At 55.0% G+C, this 18,667-nt stretch overlaps 1 protein-coding gene across 1 annotated transcript in view; it reads left to right on the top strand.

The window, feature by feature from the left end:
- The first annotated feature begins 2,868 nt into the window (after positions 1-2,868).
- Positions 2,869-18,667, top strand: part of CDH23 (cadherin related 23) — a 183,007-nt gene continuing 167,208 nt past the window's right edge. Inside the window, exons 1-3 of the mRNA XM_058421437.1 lie at positions 2,869-3,051; positions 14,301-14,375; positions 17,550-17,627. Of these exons, the coding sequence (XP_058277420.1) occupies positions 14,306-14,375; positions 17,550-17,627 (148 nt within the window). The 5' untranslated portion in view covers positions 2,869-3,051; positions 14,301-14,305. The remainder of the gene's footprint in view (positions 3,052-14,300; positions 14,376-17,549; positions 17,628-18,667) is intronic.

The raw sequence follows: 18,667 nt of genomic DNA, 5'->3' as shown, positions 1-18,667 counted from the left end.
GATGGCACCTTTTCCTCTGCTGAGGAGGAGGAATAAACCGAGCGAAAGGAGAAAACCCAGGCTGCTAAGGTAGGGCTCCTCGAGATGTGCTTCGGGTGTGCGGCATGAAGGGACCCGGGCAATCCCACAGCTGGCCCCGGTTTTGGTCCAGATCACCTGGATCATCACCGGACCCTCTCCCAGTTTACACTGCCCATCGCTAGGAAATCGCAAGGGATTTCCTGAGGGAAAAGTGCTTCCAGCTGCACAGAGAGCTGCTCCAAAGGTGGTTTGGTGTTTTTTTGTTTTTTTTTTTTAACCCTCATTAACCCGTCGTGGATCTAACGAGCCCAGCCTGGGCTCTCGGTGGCCCCAGCAGGGGACAGGTGCTGCTGGCTCCACCTGGGGCTGCACAGGGAGACCGCCCTGCAAAGAGGCTGCTTTGGGGTCTGCAAGGCTTTTTGGGGCTCACCAAAATCACCTTGATCCTTCTTGCCATGTGTCACCACCACAGGAATGCTTGTTCCAGGGGTAGTTCACTCGGACCCACCTGTAAACACAAGCTGGCAGATCCCTGAGGAATTCCCACAGAATTAGGTTTGTGCTACAGAGGTGAGCCCAGCTTCTGCCCCTCCTGCTGTCTCCAGAGGATCACCTTACAAATGTGCAATTTGAAACCCAGTACTTCTGTATTTCTAAAGGGAAGAAAAACCCAACAAAACAGAACCAGCTGCTCTTTAGGTGCTTTTTTTTCTTCTTCAGAGTGAGAATTCCAGCGATCCCTTAACTTTGCTGGGCTTTCTCACCAGCTTCCTTCACTCATAAATTCCTAAACAAACAGCATGATTCTAATATTGGCCCTAAAATTCTGGGTGAAATGGACCTGGAAATTAATTTCACACCGGAAAAGCCAGCTCACTGTCAGCCACAGCACAGGTGGTCGAAAAGAAAACTCCAAGATGGCTCTACAAATTAATTCTGTGGCTCGGATGAGAGGGTAGCAGGCAGGGAGCTGCCTCCCTCACGGCATCATCCCAACCCGCGCTGCACCATGGCGTGCTGGAAAGCTGTGGGACACGGAGGGTGCACCACACCACCTGGGGCTTGTGGTCTGTGGGGGACAAAATCACCGTGTTTCCTCTGCCAAAAAAGTGGAAGCAGGGGGCACGGGCTGCTTTTTCCTGAGCATGAAAACAGCCTTCCACTTTTACACAGGTCTTACCTACCGGGGGGAAAAAAAAAAAGGGGGGGGGAGGGTAGTTTGGGGAAGCACTTCCAGGGACCCTTGTGGGAGACTCCTGGGGAAAAGGAGGCGTGAAGAAATGACTGATGGCACAATATTGCACGGGCTGCTTGTCAGGCAGCGATGTCCATGTGGCCCCTGGAGCCCGCGGCAGAACGTGGTCCAGGGCAAGCAGAGGTAATTCAGGGCCTTAGCGGGGCGGGATTTTGCACGTGTCCGTGTTTTCCCTGCCTTCCGTGTGATATTTCATCTATTTAGAGGCAAACGGCAATCTCGGCTCGCGCAGCGCAAGGCAGGCAGAGGAGCGAGGAGAGCTGGATGCGGGAACGTTCCCTGGCTGGGTGGAAAATGAGAGGGGGAGAAGGCCTGCAGTACAATTTCAAGGTTGAGTGAGTGGTGCCAGGAGGCTGCGAAAGGCTCTGCTGAGCTGCTCTGTGTTCACGGGCAGGATGGAGAAGGGAGGTCATGGGATCTGCCTCCAAAAAAATCAGGTTTCCCTGTAATGAGTCTGTGGAGAAAGGCTGGGATAGAGGGAGGTTACCCCGGCCCTGCAGCTCCCTGCTTTGGGGTTGGTGTTAATTACGATCCCAGTAGCAACCAGGAGCATCTCTCTGCTCACAAAGCATCACTTTCTTCTACTGCCTTTTTTTCCCAGCTCTGAGCCTGTGGAAAGGCACGTCTCCCATGGGCTGGGTCTTGGAGTACCATGGATTTCTCCTCACAGGAGCTTGGGAACATCAGCTCAGCGTGAGCTGGTCTAAGGCCCGGCCTGCACACAGCTATTGCTGTCCTTGCCTGATTTAAACCAACCCTGACAGGGAGGTACAGATCACAAGATACTGAATTCCTGTGTGTTTTGTGAACCTAGGCACTGAAATCCCCCCAGTCCTCCCTCCCCTCCTTGATGGGCAGGGCTGCAGCCTGTTCTCCATCAGGAACGGGACCGGGAGCCCAAGCCAGACCCTCAGGCCAGGAGGAACTCAGCCTTGTTAGAGCTGACTTATGTAAAACGGGTGACATATCTCCAAACCAGTCAGGATGTGAGCAGAAATCCACGGTGCGAAGCCACGGCACAGGAACCTGGCAGAGGAGAGGTGTGCTCCTGCTTAAATAGAAACCCTGACCTGAATTTATCAGGGGAGGCCGTGAGTGAGATACCACCTGTGCAAAGTCAGAGCAGCTACAGGCACCCAGGCCTGAGACATGTCTTCACCTCAGCTTTTGCTGTGGTTCCTCCCCGTTTTTGTCATGTCTCCCCTCACTAGCTGCTTGCCTTTGCGGACATGGCTGGGATGCACACGGCGTGAGGAGCCCGGCCGCGTACACGCTGCGGTGTGATGTTGAAGAGGGAGAGGCAGGGATGAAGCCCCCAGGAGAGAGAGAGACCCCCCGGAGCAGGTGGCTCAGCTCAGCAGGGTGCTCAGAGCCCCAGACAGGAAACACCTGTACCTCTCCTCTCCTGGTGACCCCCAAGGTCGGTGCCGGCCACGCAGGCCCATTCCTTATGGAACCTAATGCAGTGCAGGTGTGATGTGAGGAAATGATCTGCCAGCACCTTAATTAGCTGCAGAGAGCTCATTGCAGTCACCTGCTTGCCAGGGACTCCGGGTCTCAGCCCCAAAGCAGCCGCAGGGGTGCCAGGGTTGGTGGGGGAATCCCCCCATCCCCAGGGAGGGGCAGGAGCAGACCTGTGCCCAATTCCGACCAGTCAGCCCCGGAGCTGTGCTAATGGCATAATTCGAAGCTGCTCAAGAGAGGCAAGGGCTTAATTACCCTCTCCTGCTGCAGGGGTATTTTCCCACTGGTGCTCCAGGATCAGGGCTGTGGAGGTGAGTGGAGGGGAAGGGCCCTCACATCCCTGGAAGTGCTGGAGGCTGGCCAGACAGGGCTTGGAGCACCCTGGTCCCGTGAAAGTGTCCCTGGCCATGGCAGGGGGATGGAACGAGATGTCTTTTAATGTCCCTTCCCACCCAAACCATTCTGGGATTCTGTGGCTCCCAGGCGAGGTTCCAGGGTGGGCTTTAACAGCACATCCGCACTTATTTAGCGTTTTAATCAAGACTGGTGGCCATGGGCTCGGCCGCGTGGCAAAGCTGCGGCCACACGTGTGAGTAGCAGGGCAGGACCCGCAGCCCTGCCCCTTCCCGGGATCCCGGAACGCGGAGTCACCCCCGCGGTGTGGCTGGTGTCACCGCCGCTGGCTTCCCGCGGCTTTGTCGCTTCCAGGGCGGCAAGAAACGGGGCGAAGCGGGGCGCTTGGCCCTTCTCCCAGAAGCTGCTCGTAGGGAGGCGTTGGCCCGGGGGCAGGAAGGCCGTGCCAGGCTCGGGAGGGCACGGGGGGGTTGGTGGGAGCCGGGCAGGCACAGCTCCGGGGACAGCAGCCGGGCAGGAATATCCGTGCGGCTCCGCCGTGCCCGGATCGCTTTCCTGCTCATGTATGATTGATTTACCTGCTCCGGGCCCCGCCAGCTGCTCCCGAGCGCGGGTCAGAGAAATTACAGCGTTAACAAAAGCGAAAAAGGAGAATTCAAGCCCCCGAGGTGGAGTTAAACTTTCGGTAACCAGCGCCCGCTCGGGCTGAAGTCGGGGTTGAGCGGGCGGCTGCTGCCCGTGGGGGGAGCCCGGGATTTGGGAAGCGAGCCGGGGATTTGGGGCGTCTGGGAGTCCCCAGGGAGGGGTCAGGAGGGGGGAGAGGTGGAGCCGGCGCTGAAATCCCGGGTACCTGGGCAAGGGGCGCTGCGCCGCCCGCGTCAGTGCCTCCCGCGCTCCTTCCCTCTCCCTCCCCTTCCTCCTCCTCCTCCTCCCGCGGCTCACGCGGCTCGCAGGGCGGCGGGGGGGGCCCGGGGGGTCGCCGCTGACACCGGGCTCCGCGACATCCAGCGCAGGTAATGCCCCGCCGCTTCTCCCTGCTCCCGGTGGGTTTATCCGTTCGGGAGGAGCGGGATGTGGGGCCGAGGGCATCGCCCCTTCCCTTCCCTTCGCGCGGGGTCCCCCTTCCCAAACCGCCTCGGCTCGCTTCCACCGAGCGAAGGTGTTTTCCTGGGGGCCGAGCCCTGCCTTTGTTGTTGTATTTTGGGCGGGGGGACTCGCTCGGCGCGGTGAGGACGGGGGGAGCCCAGCCTTTCTCCCCTTTTCCAAAAGAACACCGGGAATGTGCGGTGGTGCCCGCTGTCCTGCCCCCGAGGGAGCGGGCGCCGTGGCCCCCCACCGTGCCTGGCTCGAATTTGGAGTTCGGGCTGCTCAGGAGCTGCAAAGTTTCCGGGATAAGCCGGGGCTGAACTTCTTCCCAGACGTGGGAATGCCGCGCCGCGGCCGCGCGTGGGGGCTGAGCCGCAGGGGAAGCGGTGGGATTTTTAAATCCCCTCCGAACATTATTAAACGGGAGCGCAGCGTTTTAACGTGCCGAACTCGCCCTGAGCGCTCTGAGAAAACACTTTGTTTTCGGTTGCTTTCCCCCCTCTGATTCTTTACTTGCTGCCGCTTTCCTTCGTCTCCCTCAAAACCTGCAGCCCCTCTTTTCCCTAAATCCGTCCTCTGTCCGCCTTGCCGGCCGCTGTCGTTTCCCCAAGCCGCCTCTCCTCCCCCTCAGCGTTCTCCAGGCGGAGAGGGATGCTGGAACGGGACATTTCCTATGCCCGTGTGTGATTCCTTTGTTGCCGGTCTGGGTTTTTTCCCTGTGCCGGGGAAAAGCCGCGTCTGGCAGCGGGTTCCTTGGGCAGGAGGGCTGGCAGGGCTCGCTGTGCCGGGCTGCGCGCAACAAGCGCCTGGCTCCTTCCCGGGATCTTCCCGCTGCATCCTGCGGGAGCCTGGGACGCTTCGAGCACGTGGGATAGAGCTGGTGCATTGAGAGGTTTGAATTTTTTTTTTTTTTTTTTTTTTTTTTGGGAGCGGGGAGCCGGGGGGATAAAGTATTCCCGTGGGATGCTCGCATTTGTGAAAATTCAGGTGGTTGTTTCAGCAGAGTGAGTTTTGTACCTTTGTCTCTCCTTCCCCCCTGTCCTGGGGAAGGAGGAATCGCTGTGTAGTTCTGTTTTCCTTCCTTGGCACAAAGCTTTCTTGTTTCCAAAGGAGTCGGGTCGTGTCCTGAAAAATACAATGTTAAAGATACCTCTTGTATTCCCACACTATCTTTGTGGGAAACTGTAAAAATTGATGTTGTCCTTTTTTTTTGTTTTTTGGCGATAAGTGGGAGCAGCAATGTTTGGCAGAGGTGGGAGCGGTGGAGCTTGGCTGGCTGCAGTGCTGAGCCTGGGGAGGGCCCCTGCCCCTTTTCTCAGGAGCATCACCTGGGTGCAGCAGGGAGGAGGAGGCAGCATCAGAGCCATTCCTGCAATCTTCTCCAGAGGGATGCCCAGGGCACGGCAGCTCTGCTGACCTGGTGCAAGGGAAAAGGGCTCTGCAGTTCTCTCTGGGCACAGCCCTGAGCAGCTGAGGGTGAAAGGACCCCTTAAAAAAGGATTCAGTTTATGAAGTTTCTTAGATGGTCTGGAGCACAGATTATTTTTGAATTTAAGAAGCTTTAGGATATGGGATTGGCTTGATGAGGGGGCTGGCCTGTGGCCTCTTGTTAGGGTGTATAATATCCCAGCTGCTCGCAGCCAGGCTAATTGAGCTGGAGCTTTGCTTTGGGAGCATGAACAGTTTCATGTGCAACCTAAAACTTCCCTGTTTTTTCCCACTACAGTATCCTGCTTCTTCCAGTAAGACTTCTCATAACATTGCAGGAGAAACGGGGTTATTTTGGGGCTTTTGTGGCCCAGCACCTACAGAGGTGAAAATTCCTGCCTTTGTGCTGATGTTATTATCTGACTCTGTTCCAGTGTGTGCATTCTGCACCTGAAATGGGGAGAAACTGGGAATTCTAAGGGTTAAGACCCAAATCTTGCAGATGTGCTGGATCTTGCCAGGGGTTTGGTAAGGACCAGGTGCTGGAATAGCATTTATCCATGGGCTGTGCTCAGCTTGGAGTTTCAGTGTGGGCAGGAGGTACTTGTTCATGGGTCCTGGTGACTTTCAGTCCGTGAAGGTGAAGATTAGATGGGATATTAGGAAGGAATTCCTTGCTGTGAGGGTGTTGAGGCCCTGGCACAGGGAACCCAGAAGAGCTGTGGCTGCCCCTGGATCCTTCGCAGTGCCCAAGGCCAGGCTGGATGGGACTGGAGCACCCTGGAATAGGGGAAGGTGTCCCTCCTCATGGCTGTGTGGTCTTTGAAGTTCCCTCTGACCAGAGGGGCAATCCTGACACACACTGTCCCTTTTGCAGCCTCCTGGCAGCATCCATTTGAACCCCTGTCCTGGAGCCAAGGATGTGGCTGTACTGTCCCTTCAGAGCCTCTGGCAGAGCCTGGATTGCTTTGCTGTGCTCTGTGTTTGATAAAACAACTGCTCTCCTGGGAAGAAAGGGGTCCTGCTTGATGTGTGCTAAGGGAGAGAGTCACTGGGGGCAAATTCCCAATGGAAGTGGAGCAAAGTGCCGAGTGTGCTACACCTTTGGAAAGGGCTTGTAGGAGAGGGAGTGGACAGCTTCAGGGGCCCTCAGCCACATCTGGGCTCTCAGGAGGGCTCGCATGAACCAGCCTGTCCCTGGTGATGAACTGCTGTCATTAATCCAAATAACTTCATCCCTGCTGCCTGCCTTTGTCTTTCCATGCAATCCTTGCTCCCTGGGGCTGCTCTTTGAGACTGAGGGATTTTAAGGGGGTTCCTCCTGAGTATCCCCATCTTCCTTTCCCTGTGCTTCTGTACTTTTTTTCCCTGCTCCTACAATTCCAGCTGACGAGTGATTATCCCCAGCGTGCCCACCGTGCTGCTCCGCCAGGCAGAGCTTCCCTTTCATTAGTGGGAACAGCCGGCGGGCCCTGGAGAGGTCTTGGAGCAGCAAAGTGCCTCTTTGGAAAGGAGCTTTGTGTGAAAGCAGCAAGGACGCTTCCTCTTGATTTGGATGAGGCAAGAAACGGCCTGAGAGCCTTTGCAGCTCTGGGTCATCAGTGGGAAGTTTTTTTGTGGGTATTCCTACGGTGGTTGTGGTTTTTTTACCCTTCTGCTGAAGCATCCCTTTTACCCTCTGGTTTTAAGAGCTACCATTCCAGTTGCCGTAGGCCTGAACAAAATAGCCTTGCTGCAAACTGCCAGTCTGGAGCTTAGGGGTATCTGGAGGTGGGGAGACGGGATAAAATCCCAGGTGCACACACCCAGGGTCCTGGGCTTGGAGCACTGTCTGCTGAGTGTTTACCAAGGGAGATGGAGTTAACTTGAATAATTCACCCATCTCCTTTGGCAGGGCTTTAGAATGCAGCTCGGTGACCGATTGGGAAGAGCTGGCGGTTCTGAGGCTGGAGACTTGCTCTTGAGGCTGATGCTGAATCCTTTATCGCTGCTGTCGAGGAGCAGTCTGGGGCAAAGCTTCTACTCTGCTCCCCCTGCTGCAGAAGGGGGATCCTTGTCCTGGAAGCTACAGCTGGATGTGGCAAGGAGGGAGGTGCTGAGGCACACCCTTCCAGCACGCCCTTTTTTCCCCCTTTAATCCCACTTCACACACGTTGTCCTCTTCTTCCCCTTCAAACCCCCCTGAGCCAAGCAGAACTCATGTGCCAGATACGGAGCGGGCAGGACACCCAGGATCTGTGGGCATGGGCTGGGTCCAGCAGCACGGGCGCTCCCAGGGATCCTGTGCAGGAGCCTGAGGATGCTGAATGTTTTTCCTGCATCCATGGGCTGGGTCCAGCAGCACAGGCACTCCCAGGGATCCTGTGCGGGAGCCTGAGGATGCTGAACACTTTTCCTGCATCCATGGGCTGGGTCCAGCAGCACGGGCGCTCCCAGGGATCCTGTGCGGGAGCCTGAGGATGCTGAACACTTTTCCTGCATCCATGGGCTGGGTCCAGCAGCACAGGCACTCCCAGGGATCCTGTGCGGGAGCCTGAGGATGCTGAACACTTCTCTTGCATCCATGGGCATGGGCTGGGTCCAGCAGCACGGGCACTCCCAGGGATCCTGTGCGGGAGCCTGAGGATGCTGAATGTTTTTCCTGCATCCATGGGCTGGGTCCAGCAGCACAGGCACTCCCAGGGATCCTGTGCGGGAGCCTGAGGATGCTGAATGCTTTTCCTGCATCCATGGGCTGGGTCCAGCAGCACGGGCACTCCCAGGAATCCTGTGCGGGAGCCTGAGGATGCTGAACACTTTTCCTGCATCCATGGGCATGGGCTGGGTCCAGCAGCACGGGCACTCCCAGGGATCCTGTGCGGGAGCCTGAGGATGCTGAACACTTCTCTTGCATCCATGGGCTGGGTCCAGCAGCACAGGCACTCCCAGGGATCCTGTGCGGGAGCCTGAGGATGCTGAACACTTTTCCTGCATCCATGGGCTGGGTCCAGCAGCATGGGTGCTCCCAGGGATCCTGTGCGGGAGCCTGAGGATGCTGAACACTTTTCCTGCATCCATGGGCTGGGTCCAGCAGCATGGGTGCTCCCAGGGATCCTGTGCGGGAGCCTGAGGATGCTGAACACTTCTCCTGCACTGTTTTGATGGCAGTGCTTGGAAGTCCAGCCAGGCTGCTGCCTGCCCTGGGTTGGAGGGAGGCTCCCTTCTTGCAGGCAGGGCACAAGATAGGAAGTGTCTGGCATCCCGTTCCTGGGCAGGCTTGGAGACAGGCCCTCAGCATCCTCACATCTGCCACTTTGTCCATTCCTGTAGATTTTCTAAGAGCCTGGAGAGAGGCTCCTGTCTTGTGAGACCAGACTGTGTGTGTCACTTCACTGCATGCAGCTTTCCACTTCCTCCTAAAGCAAGAATTCCCGCCTTTCCTTCCCCCCCCCCCCCCCTCCTTTTTTTCTCCCTCTTTCTCACCCTGAACCCAGGCTCTGTTGCTGTTGGCTGCTTTTCCACCTTTTCATCCCACGTTAGCATCATCTGCTCTGCAGCTTTGCTGTGCTGCTTCCATGTGTTGGTGCCTGTTGCCTTGGTCTCCATGGCCCATCCCAGCCTTCCTCCCAGCTCAGGAGCTGCTGTTCCAGCTGAAGAGAGGTTTTGTGATGGAAAATGGTTGCTATGATGCCGATGGTGACTAGCAACCTGTGCTAGAGGCTCTGCAGAGCCAGTGCTGCCCCACTTGAAAGGAAAGAAATTGGGAATTCCTACTTTTCTCTCCCCAGAAATGTAGCTGCCCTCACCACGGGGGGACGGCTGGCAGTGACTGATGCAGCAGGGAATGGGGACTCTCTTCCCAAAGCTCTCAGGGTGTTATTTTAGTATCCCGTGGATGCAGAAGATGAGTTGGATGCGTTATTTGGCTTTTCCTTGGCGATGCCCCAGTCGTGGTGGAAGGTTTGTGTGCTGCCTCTGCTGAGCTGGGCCGTTCTTGGGCTTCTCTCGTGTCAGGGGCTTGGAGGACCGATGTCATTGCCAATGCAGGCGCAGCCTTCCCGCAAGGACTGAGGAGTTTAACGATGACATTTCCTTCTGGGCCTGGGTTCCTGGTTAAACGATGTCTTAATGCCATTTTCAAGCTAATGTTTGTTTCCTGTGGGAAAGCAAACGTCTGGAAGCACCAACCAAAATACTTCCACTCCTGCGGAAGTACTTCTGTTTTAAAATGTAAGTAAGCTGCTGGAAGGGAGGGAAACTTTTGGGTGTTAGTAGTTGTCAGTAAGGAACAGCTCCAGCTTTTTCCCTGGAAGAAGAAAGGTTTGAGTACCCCCAGCTGGGAAGTGCAGAGCTTTGTGGGGAGAAAACACCCCTGTCTCCAACCTCAGCTTTGATTTTGGGGAGAAGGAAGAAGAGAGAGCATTTTCCACACTCTTTTCTCCTGCAAACACCGTCTCAGGTGGGTTGTGACAGGTGCCAGCAGCTGTGCCCTTTATTCCCTGTGGGCATCCATATTCCCCCTCTCATGTGCATACCAATATCCTGGCCTGTATTTATTTAACAGGGAAATTTTATTTCCTTTCGCTGCAGGGAACAGAAGGGAAAAAAAAGTTTTTTTAAAAAAAACGGGGGCCAAATTTTTTCACTGGGAACAAATCTCATTTTCAAGAGTCCTGACAAAATGAGCCATAAAATTACAATATTTCAAAGTGCTTTGTAATTCTAGCGTGGACGGCTCTTCATCATAGAATCTGAAAGCTCAGAAAATATAAAACTCATTAGATTAAAATAAACCACCTACCGCACGGGAGAAAAGCTTATTTATCAATATCAATTTACTTCTGATTACCCTGTTCTGCAATTCGTTATTTTTGGGAATTATGATTTGGGTATGGCTCACGCCAATAGGGGGGTGGGAATGAAAAAAAGAAAAGATCAGAATTAACTTGTAATTTTTTCCTTTTGAATCCTACCTTATTATAAATCCCTGGCCAAGAGGCAATAATGAGGAGAAAGGTGCACATCCAGCAGTGATTTTCTAAGGAGCAGAGGGCCGGGGAAGCTGGGAAGGCAGCAGAGGCCGGTTGTTTTGGTGCCAGGGGTGGTTTTTTGGACCCCATCTCCTGGCTGCCCTTCCAAGGTGATGGAGGAAGCCTGGGAGAGAGGGGTCCTCCAGCAGCCGGATGGATGCGGGGGGATCCCAGTGACACCTCAGCTGCTTCCTTCCCACCTCAGAGCCTGTGTGGGAGCGGGGCTGTCTCTCTTTGGGGGACACCAGGGCTGTTTCACTGGAGGAAAAGGGGCCTTTTTGGGAAGGCACCCCCAGTCCCCTCCTGTGGCAGCCATTCGGGAGGCGCTCTGATTTACGCTTTCGTTTCTTCTCCACAACCCCGGCGCGGCGCGCACGGGGAGCTCAGGCTGTAAATCCTGAGGCTCGAGCATCGCGGTGATGTTTGGGGCCGGGAGGACCAGGTGTGGGGGAAGAGGGGGACAGAGGTTCTGGGGAACGTGTGCAGATGCCAGCATCTGTGTCAAGGGTGTGTAAGGGAGCGGCTCTGCGGACCCGGTGCAGGCGATGGCGCGTTCTGCGTGCGCGGGGCGCAGAGCAAGAGCCCCGGCAGCGCTCTCAAACAGGAGCCAGCCCGGGTGCAGAGCCTGGCGGCGGCTGCTGAAGCACCCCGAGAGCAGCCCGCTGTAGTGACGCACCCCCACAGCCAAGCAGGCCATTCTGCTTGGAAAACGTTTCGGTTCACCTTTGAACACGTAAGGAAGTTAAACTAGAATTTTCCGTAGCCTTCTGCTTGGAATTAGCCCAGAGCCAGCACAAGGGCACTGATTGGGCTTTGGAAGTGTACCTCGAAGCCTGTTGCCAATTTCACAGGGCAAGGTGCCAAAAAGCCCACCTAGACCATCAAGTTCAAAAAAGACCGCACAGAACTACTCAATCGCTTTTTAAGGTGAATTAGCAAAGCGTCAGAGGCTTCTCTGGCACCCGTGCTCGGCTTTTGTTTCTGTATCATTTGTTGTTTTCAGTTTTTATGCAAACCTTTATTTTACAAAACACACTTAGAGAGCCTGTTTTAATGGCTTAAAATAATTTTTAATTTTAAAAATCATTGCAAGCCGTTTCTCTCTGAGGGCTGGCCCCTCAGAGGTGTCGGACCTTCGGGGGGTTTTATCACGCCTGACCCCATGCAAGATTCCATCAGTCTTTGGAGCGGTGGGGGCGTTCCATAGAGGTGAGGTGCCACGAGGCTCCTGCAGCGTGGCCAGGACGTGGGCTTGGCCAGGTTTGGGGGTGCAGCAGTGCTGTTGGGGCGGTGAAAAAGGAGGCATTTGGAGGAGGCAGGCTGAAAAACCTCTGCTCGACCTGAGGTGATTCCTAAACTGTCATGTTCCAGATTTGTTGGCACTGCAGTGTTTCCTCAGCTTCCCTCTTCTCGAGCAGCTCTGTGTGGATGGGGAAGCCTCTGGTTTAACATCAGTGCTTTGGCAGCCAGCAGGAGACAACTCCTGGGCTCCCAGGGACGCCTTGCCCAGAGACGTTCTCACGCTGTAAAACCGTACCGGGTGCTCCCTCCAAAGAGCCTCTCGCAGGCACAAGGTGCAGTTTGATCTGCTCTTAGTCACAATTTTTTAAGTTCTCCCCGGAGGCTTCTCGATCCCATTCCTTAAATTTGCAGCATTCGAGTGAACCATCTCCAAAAACCGCTGAAGAGCTGCAATATTAATGAAGACAGAGAAAAATCAAAATGACATTTCAGGCAATTACTTACATAATGAAGTGACTGACTTGGAATATCCAATATTTAGATTTATCATGACACTCGAAAGGGGATGCTGTCAGCCGCCTTTATTTCTACATCACATAAATTGTTTCTCCACTGCCCTGTTGCTTTTCAAACATGGGCTGTGAAGCTGGAAAATAATGTTCACGCTCGCTTGGGCTGATAGCGGTGCTGTTTGAGAAGAAAGTTAGTGTTTTCCTCAGTGGCATTTTGGCACTGCAGAAGGCAGAGGAACTCATTTCCATCTCATCCTCTCTGGCTGCAGCACCGGCAGTTTGGGCTCTGCATTCCATGCTGGGTGCAGGAACAAGGATGCTGCCTGAGATTTCTTCCTCCCCAAAACCTATTAAGGTGGGGGGATAATTGAGGTGTTTGGTAGCTTTTCTTAATGACAAGAATCTATTCTGCTTTTGTTGGCCAAGTGTAAGGGTTTAAAGGGCTTGTCAGGATGCCTGGCTCCTGGGAAAGTGGCCAGTTTTGTTTAGAAACTGGGCTCTTGGGTGCTCTGCTGACACCGAAGTCAGAAGCTTGTAGCTTGTCCTGGGGTGGAGGTTTAAACTCTCCTGCCCTGGCTGTGTTTTCTGGGGTGATGGGCATGATTACACCGGAATGTCTTCTCAGGCTTTCACTGAAATACCTGAAGATGTACAAAACACACCACAGCACCGTTTTTCCTGTCTAGGCAGAGACCTCTCCATCCCCGAGACTCTCCGTAGCAAAATAGCGGCAGAAATTAGAATTTCAGGCCCTTGCTGCGGTGGCAGAGTTGTTACGAGCTGTCATCTCTGACACATCCATCAGTAAAAATAAGATAGGTGTAGCTATTGCTTTGGAGCTCCTTTAGGAACATCCGTGAGGATTCCCATGAGTCTCTAAGAGGGGAGGGCAGAGCCCTTCACCCTTGGCTGGGTTGGGATAACTCTACCCCTGCTGTGGGTGCAGCAGGGTGCTGTGAAGGGAAGTTCAGCTGGCTGTCACCTCCTGTCCCTGGGGCTGCTGCTGTGCCACCCTCAGCCGGTGGGAGAACATTCCCCTGCCCAGAGCTTGCAGAGCACCCAGGGAAACGCGGAGAGTTTCAGAGCTGGGTCACTGGGGGGTCCTGTCAGCCTCAGGCTCTGCCTGAGGAAGCCTCTGGGGGGGGGTCTTCTTGCGCCTTTATTCCCTGTCTAAAACACGTGGTTCATGTTTGCCTCCAGGGTGGAATGGTTTAAACTCCACGTGTGAATCTCCTCGCAAAGGGGCTCTTGGCTGCGGTTTTGTGGGGTTGGTTTGGAAAAAGCTTTGGGTTTGGTGGTCTGCACACCAAGTGAGGATGTGGCTGTGCTGGCCACTCCCTGGTGGTGCTTTATTCTGTTTCTTTAGTGTGAGGAGCCTTGCACCATGTTCATAATTTGGGAGGGATGAGGGCACGCTTGGCAGCCTCCCTGCTTCCCGTGCTCCCACAGTTCCTGCTCTGGTGGTGTGAGAGGTTCGAGGGGCTCTGCTCCCAAATCTTGGTGCCTCTCCAGCGATTCTGGGTCAAGCTTCCCGTGCAGCTCTGCCAAACTGTATCAAATCCGTGCGCTGGCAGCTCGCTGCTCTTGCTCCTGGGTCACAGCAGCTCTTCCTCTGCTCCGGTGCTGCAGCAGCTCATCCCAGCCGGGGCTGCTCCTCTCCTGGCCACAGAGCTCCCTGTGGCTCGTCCCCTCCCAGGAGAGGAGCTTTGGGAAGCAGAAAGGGGAAAATGGAGCACCTCCGCCAGGAGAGTGCTGGTTTCCATGGCCAAGAGGACGTTTGAAACGCAGCATCGATGTCCTGAGGGTTCCCCTGTGGCATCGGGGAGCTGAGGCACAACCTGGGGCAAGGCTGCACCCCGAGCCTGATTTAGGGAGACAAGGTCGTGTCTGTCAGGTGCTGGACTTGATACTGCCTCTCTTCTTTGACAGGAACCATGAAGTGTCACGTGGCTGCTGCCGGCAGCTTCCTGCCTCTCCTCTTGCTCCTGGAGCTGGTCTCTCCAGGTAAGTCTGCCTTGCTCTCTCCCTGCTTGTTTGCAAGGTGCAGAGGTGGCAATTGCTGTGTTTGTGATCTCCAGGTGAATGTGCAAAGCTGCACTGCTGGGGTGATGTGGGGGTGAGCAAACCTCCTGTCTCCATCCCATGAAATCGTGGGGACCTGCACATCATGCTCCCACTTTTCTCATAGTCCTTACTGACTGCACACAGCTGGCCCTTCTTGGGAGAGAGAGCAGGTGGGACTGGGAGAAGCCTTGCAGAGGGATGGATGAACCCAGCAGTGGCAGATGCTCCTGGTGAATCTCGATGGAAAGCTCTTGGCAACTCCCAGCTGCGGATTTACCAAGGCAAAGCTGGTGCTGGACCTGGCACCAGGGCAATTTACATAAATAAAACCTAAAGAAAACTGGAGGGGGGTGGATCAGGAGCAGGGATGTAAACCAGAAGCTTGTTAGCTGTGCAACAGCAGAATATTGCTGGCCAGGCTCTCCCTCTGCTTTCAGCAGCAGAATGATGCCCTGAACTGTGCTTTAATAGATGCTGGGGGGAAAATAACTCCTGTCCAAGCTGCAAAACCTCATTTCTAATTCCAGATGGGGAAAAGGCAGGGCTGTGGGCCAGAAGAGCCTCCACAGTAAGCTCTTTCCATTGATGCTCTGGATCTTCCCTGGCATGGGGGCTTCTGGGACAATGGCTTTTTGGTGTAGAAAATGTGCCTTTTGGAACTGGTTCTGGCACATCACAGGGTGCATAGGAGCTGTGAACGTAGAGCAAAGCCCCGTGAAAATTTGGATTGTTACAGGACTGGCCTAACCCCGCTGGGTGCTGGTGTGGGGAGAGGGTGCCTGTGTGGCTCTTGCTGATAAACAGTAGCCAGCGTGTGTCCATTTGATAGCACCGTGCCCTTTGGAATAAAGGCTTTTTCCCCCCATTTTCTCCTCTCCTGAAGCCTGGAGATGGCTTGCCCAGATTGGCAGCCTGATTAAGCAGTCAGTGGATGACATTAGCTGTGAGTGACAGGCGCAGTCAATCTCCCTCCGGTGTCATGCTGGATCAAGGAGAGCCTCGCTGGGTAACTGCCCCAGCGCTGCTCTGGAAAGGGACGAACGAGGGAAAGAGGCAATCCCACAAGAGTCCTTTACACTTGCCAGTCTGTCCCGGTGGAAGGGGGATGCTGGGGTCTGCCTGCCCAGCTGGGGGCTTGCAGGCCTTGGATAGGCAGCACACGGAGACGGATCTGGAGGCCTTGCAGCTCAGCAGCATCCCAGCCCTTCCATCCTAAAGCCTGCCCAGGGCTTGGGGTGGCATCTCTTGGGGTGAGAAGCAAGGGCTGGCACAGCTGCTGTGCCTGCGGTAGGGATAAACACATGGATGCCCTGCCACGTACGCACCCTGGGTGCTGCAGGTGATGGGGCAGCTCTTCCCAGAAGGTTTGCAGAGCTCCTGATGAAGCAGTGAGCTGGGATATAATAGGCAAGTGGAGCCTGAGTGCGCTTGGAGTGTTTGGAAGGGGATGGTTCTGCTCCTGCCTGGCTCCCGCTGCAGGAGATGAGCAGAGACCTCTGTCACCCGAGGTCTCCCTGGAGCCTTCTCATCTCCAGGCTGAACACCCCCAGCTTTCCCAGCCTGGCTCCAGAGCAGAGGGGCCCTGACTCTCTTGGCATCTCCACAGCCTCCTCTGGAGTCTCTCCAGCAGGTCCATGTCCTTCCTGTTCTGGAGGTCGCCATCTTGTGTCAAGGGCTACAGGGATGGAACATCCCAGGGTACAGCTGGGGGTTGTGGCAATCTCTCAGAAGGAAACTCCAGCCTTTGTCCCAGGGTTTGCAGCCCAAAGCGGTGTCCTGCCTCCAGACCCTCCCTGAGCGTTTCCCGGCTCTCAGGTGCTGGTCTCCCTCCTCCCTGAGCACACACGTCCCGTGTGCCGGGTGGGTTGGAAGCCTCCCGGCACCCACTGCAGCTGGATTTGGAAAGCGCAACTTATTTTTAGCGTGCTGGTGATATTAAGAAATGTATTTTGAAACAGAAAGGTTTTGCAGAAGCCAGCCCCGTGTGCCAAGGGCTGCTGGGGTGTTTTAGCCTCGTTTGCCCCTCCTGGAGCCTGCTGGCCCCAGCGTGGCAGCCAGTGACAAGTGTGCTGCCAAGCCTCTGGAGATGCTCTTAGCTCTCAAATAACCCATTTTGTCAGGTTCCTTTTTATTTTCTTTCCAGGCACTTAACTCCAGAGGCTGGGATTTAAATGTGCCTTTGCAACAGCACTGCCTCCAGTGCTTTCCCATTTCTCAGGGTGTTTAACCAATCTGGTGCCTCAGGAAAGAGGGCAGCGCTGGAAAATCCCTGTCTCGTTACGGAGGGAGCCCTGGGGGAGCTCGGGGGACACGTGCCCATGTCCCCGGGAGCAGATTTGTTGGGACGCACACCTGGGAGCTGTGTTTGAAAGGTCTCGGGAGCATCTCCTTCCTTGGGGAGCTTGGCAGGCACAGAGACTGCAGAAGCTTGGCCTGTTCTTGTTTCCTGAGGTGGGATGCTGAACACGCTCTGACAAACCTTCCTGGGAAATCATCGCATGCCTCTCCCGCCGCCTCTTTCCCTGCAGCCCTGGAACAGTAGCTCTTTCCTGGTTGACTCTTTCCCTGGCTCCGGCTGCCTTTGTCACTCTCCTACGTGCTCTGCACTTGACTCTGTCCCCTAATGAGGCTGCACGGGCCCGGGGCAGGCTCGCGAGCTCCAGCGCCGTGCGAGCGGGAGTGGAGAGGAGCGAGCCTGGTTATTAAAGGTGAAAGGAGGCAATTAGAGGGAAAGGCAGCCGGGTGATGGGAGAGGGAAGGAGCACGGGGGTTTGCTGGGGTGGCTGACGAGGCAAAAGGCTCTCAGCCGCGGGAGCAAAGCGAAGGTATTAATCCTGGGCTAAAGCAGTAATTGATGCTCGTGGTCCCCGTGCTGTCGGCTTTCGCCCGCCCCTCTGCCTTTTGGAAAATACCAGATCCAGAAAGGCTGGTGGAGGGAAGTGGCTCACCTGCCAGCCTTTATGGGGGACCTCATGGGGCTTTCTGTCCTCCTGCTAGCTCTTGTCTTGGGGCTTACCCCTTGCTGGCATGGTACACGGTGAGCATTCCCGAGCCTTTCCCGGCCTTGCTGGCCCATGCCAGGGAAATAACTCCTTGTTTTTGTCCTCTTCCCAGGACAAGGCAATCGCCTGCCGTACTTCATCAACTACTTCTTTGACACCTACCTGCTGATCAACGAGGACACACCTGTGGGTAAGCGGGATGGGCCTGTGGGCACGGGCTGCCGCCGCACCATGGAGAAGTGTGGAAAAGGAATGCTGTTCGTTTGATTGACACACGGAGCTTTTATTTCTTTATTTAGCTGGGGATCGGTTTTTAGTAAATGCAGAAATCGACCTGGTCATTCTCGGCGCCTTCCCGGGCTCTCAGTCCATTAAACTTGTGGTCTTCAATCAGGGCTCGTGACTGGCTTTTAATGTGGGAGGAATCGATTGGGAGGCTGGGATAGAGCCTGTGGAGGTCCCTTCTGCCACCCACAGCCCGAGCAGCACCTCCTTAAGAAAGGGCTCTTGCTGCACCCACGTTGTTACCAGAGGGTTGGAAGAGTCTGGAGAGATCTCCAGTGACTGCTCAGCTCTACCAGCGCTTCCAGCTGAGCTGTCTGTGCCTTCCAGGGGCCCCTGTGGGCTTTGGGGCGGTGTCTGAGCACGCAGGCAGGACGGGGAGTCTTGGTTTGGGTGGAAGGTAGAGGCTCCTCCGTGGCAGCTGAGCTCTGCAGAGCTCACCCTCTGGAGAAGCCCTGGGAAGGGAGCAGGAGTGAGAGCTGGTCGGGAACAGCCTAATGGAAATGCTTCCTCACGGAGCACCTTGCTCTCCAAGTACTTGAGCTTGAAATACCTTATGGGAATTGGACTGTACTTCTATTTTGTCAGAAAATAGGAAGATTTCCTACAGCCTGCTTTCCAGTGACACATTATGCAAGTCAAGTTGTTCTTGGAATTACTTTGGCGGTTGAATTTCATTTTCTTTTTTTGAACTTTGTACTACAGTGAGTGTGTGTATATATATATATATAAAATTGACTCTTAAGAATATTGGCACCTTGAGATTTTGCTTCCAGATGCACCGGAGGAAAGTGTCAGCCTGGGAAGTGTTGACACACTCAGTTGTCTCTGTGTTTCCTGCTGTTGGTAGGCGTTTTCTGAGTTAAGGTTTATTAGCTTTAAAAAAAAACAAACGTAGCATCTGGAAATACCTTTCTGAGATCCTGAGTGTGAGGAGCAGAACAGTGT

Source organism: Hirundo rustica, chromosome 8 (genome assembly GCF_015227805.2).
Source record: "Hirundo rustica isolate bHirRus1 chromosome 8, bHirRus1.pri.v3, whole genome shotgun sequence".
NCBI lineage: Eukaryota > Metazoa > Chordata > Aves > Passeriformes > Hirundinidae > Hirundo > Hirundo rustica.
Note: the sequence above shows the minus strand (reverse complement) of the source record. Positions and strands in the feature narration are given on the sequence as shown.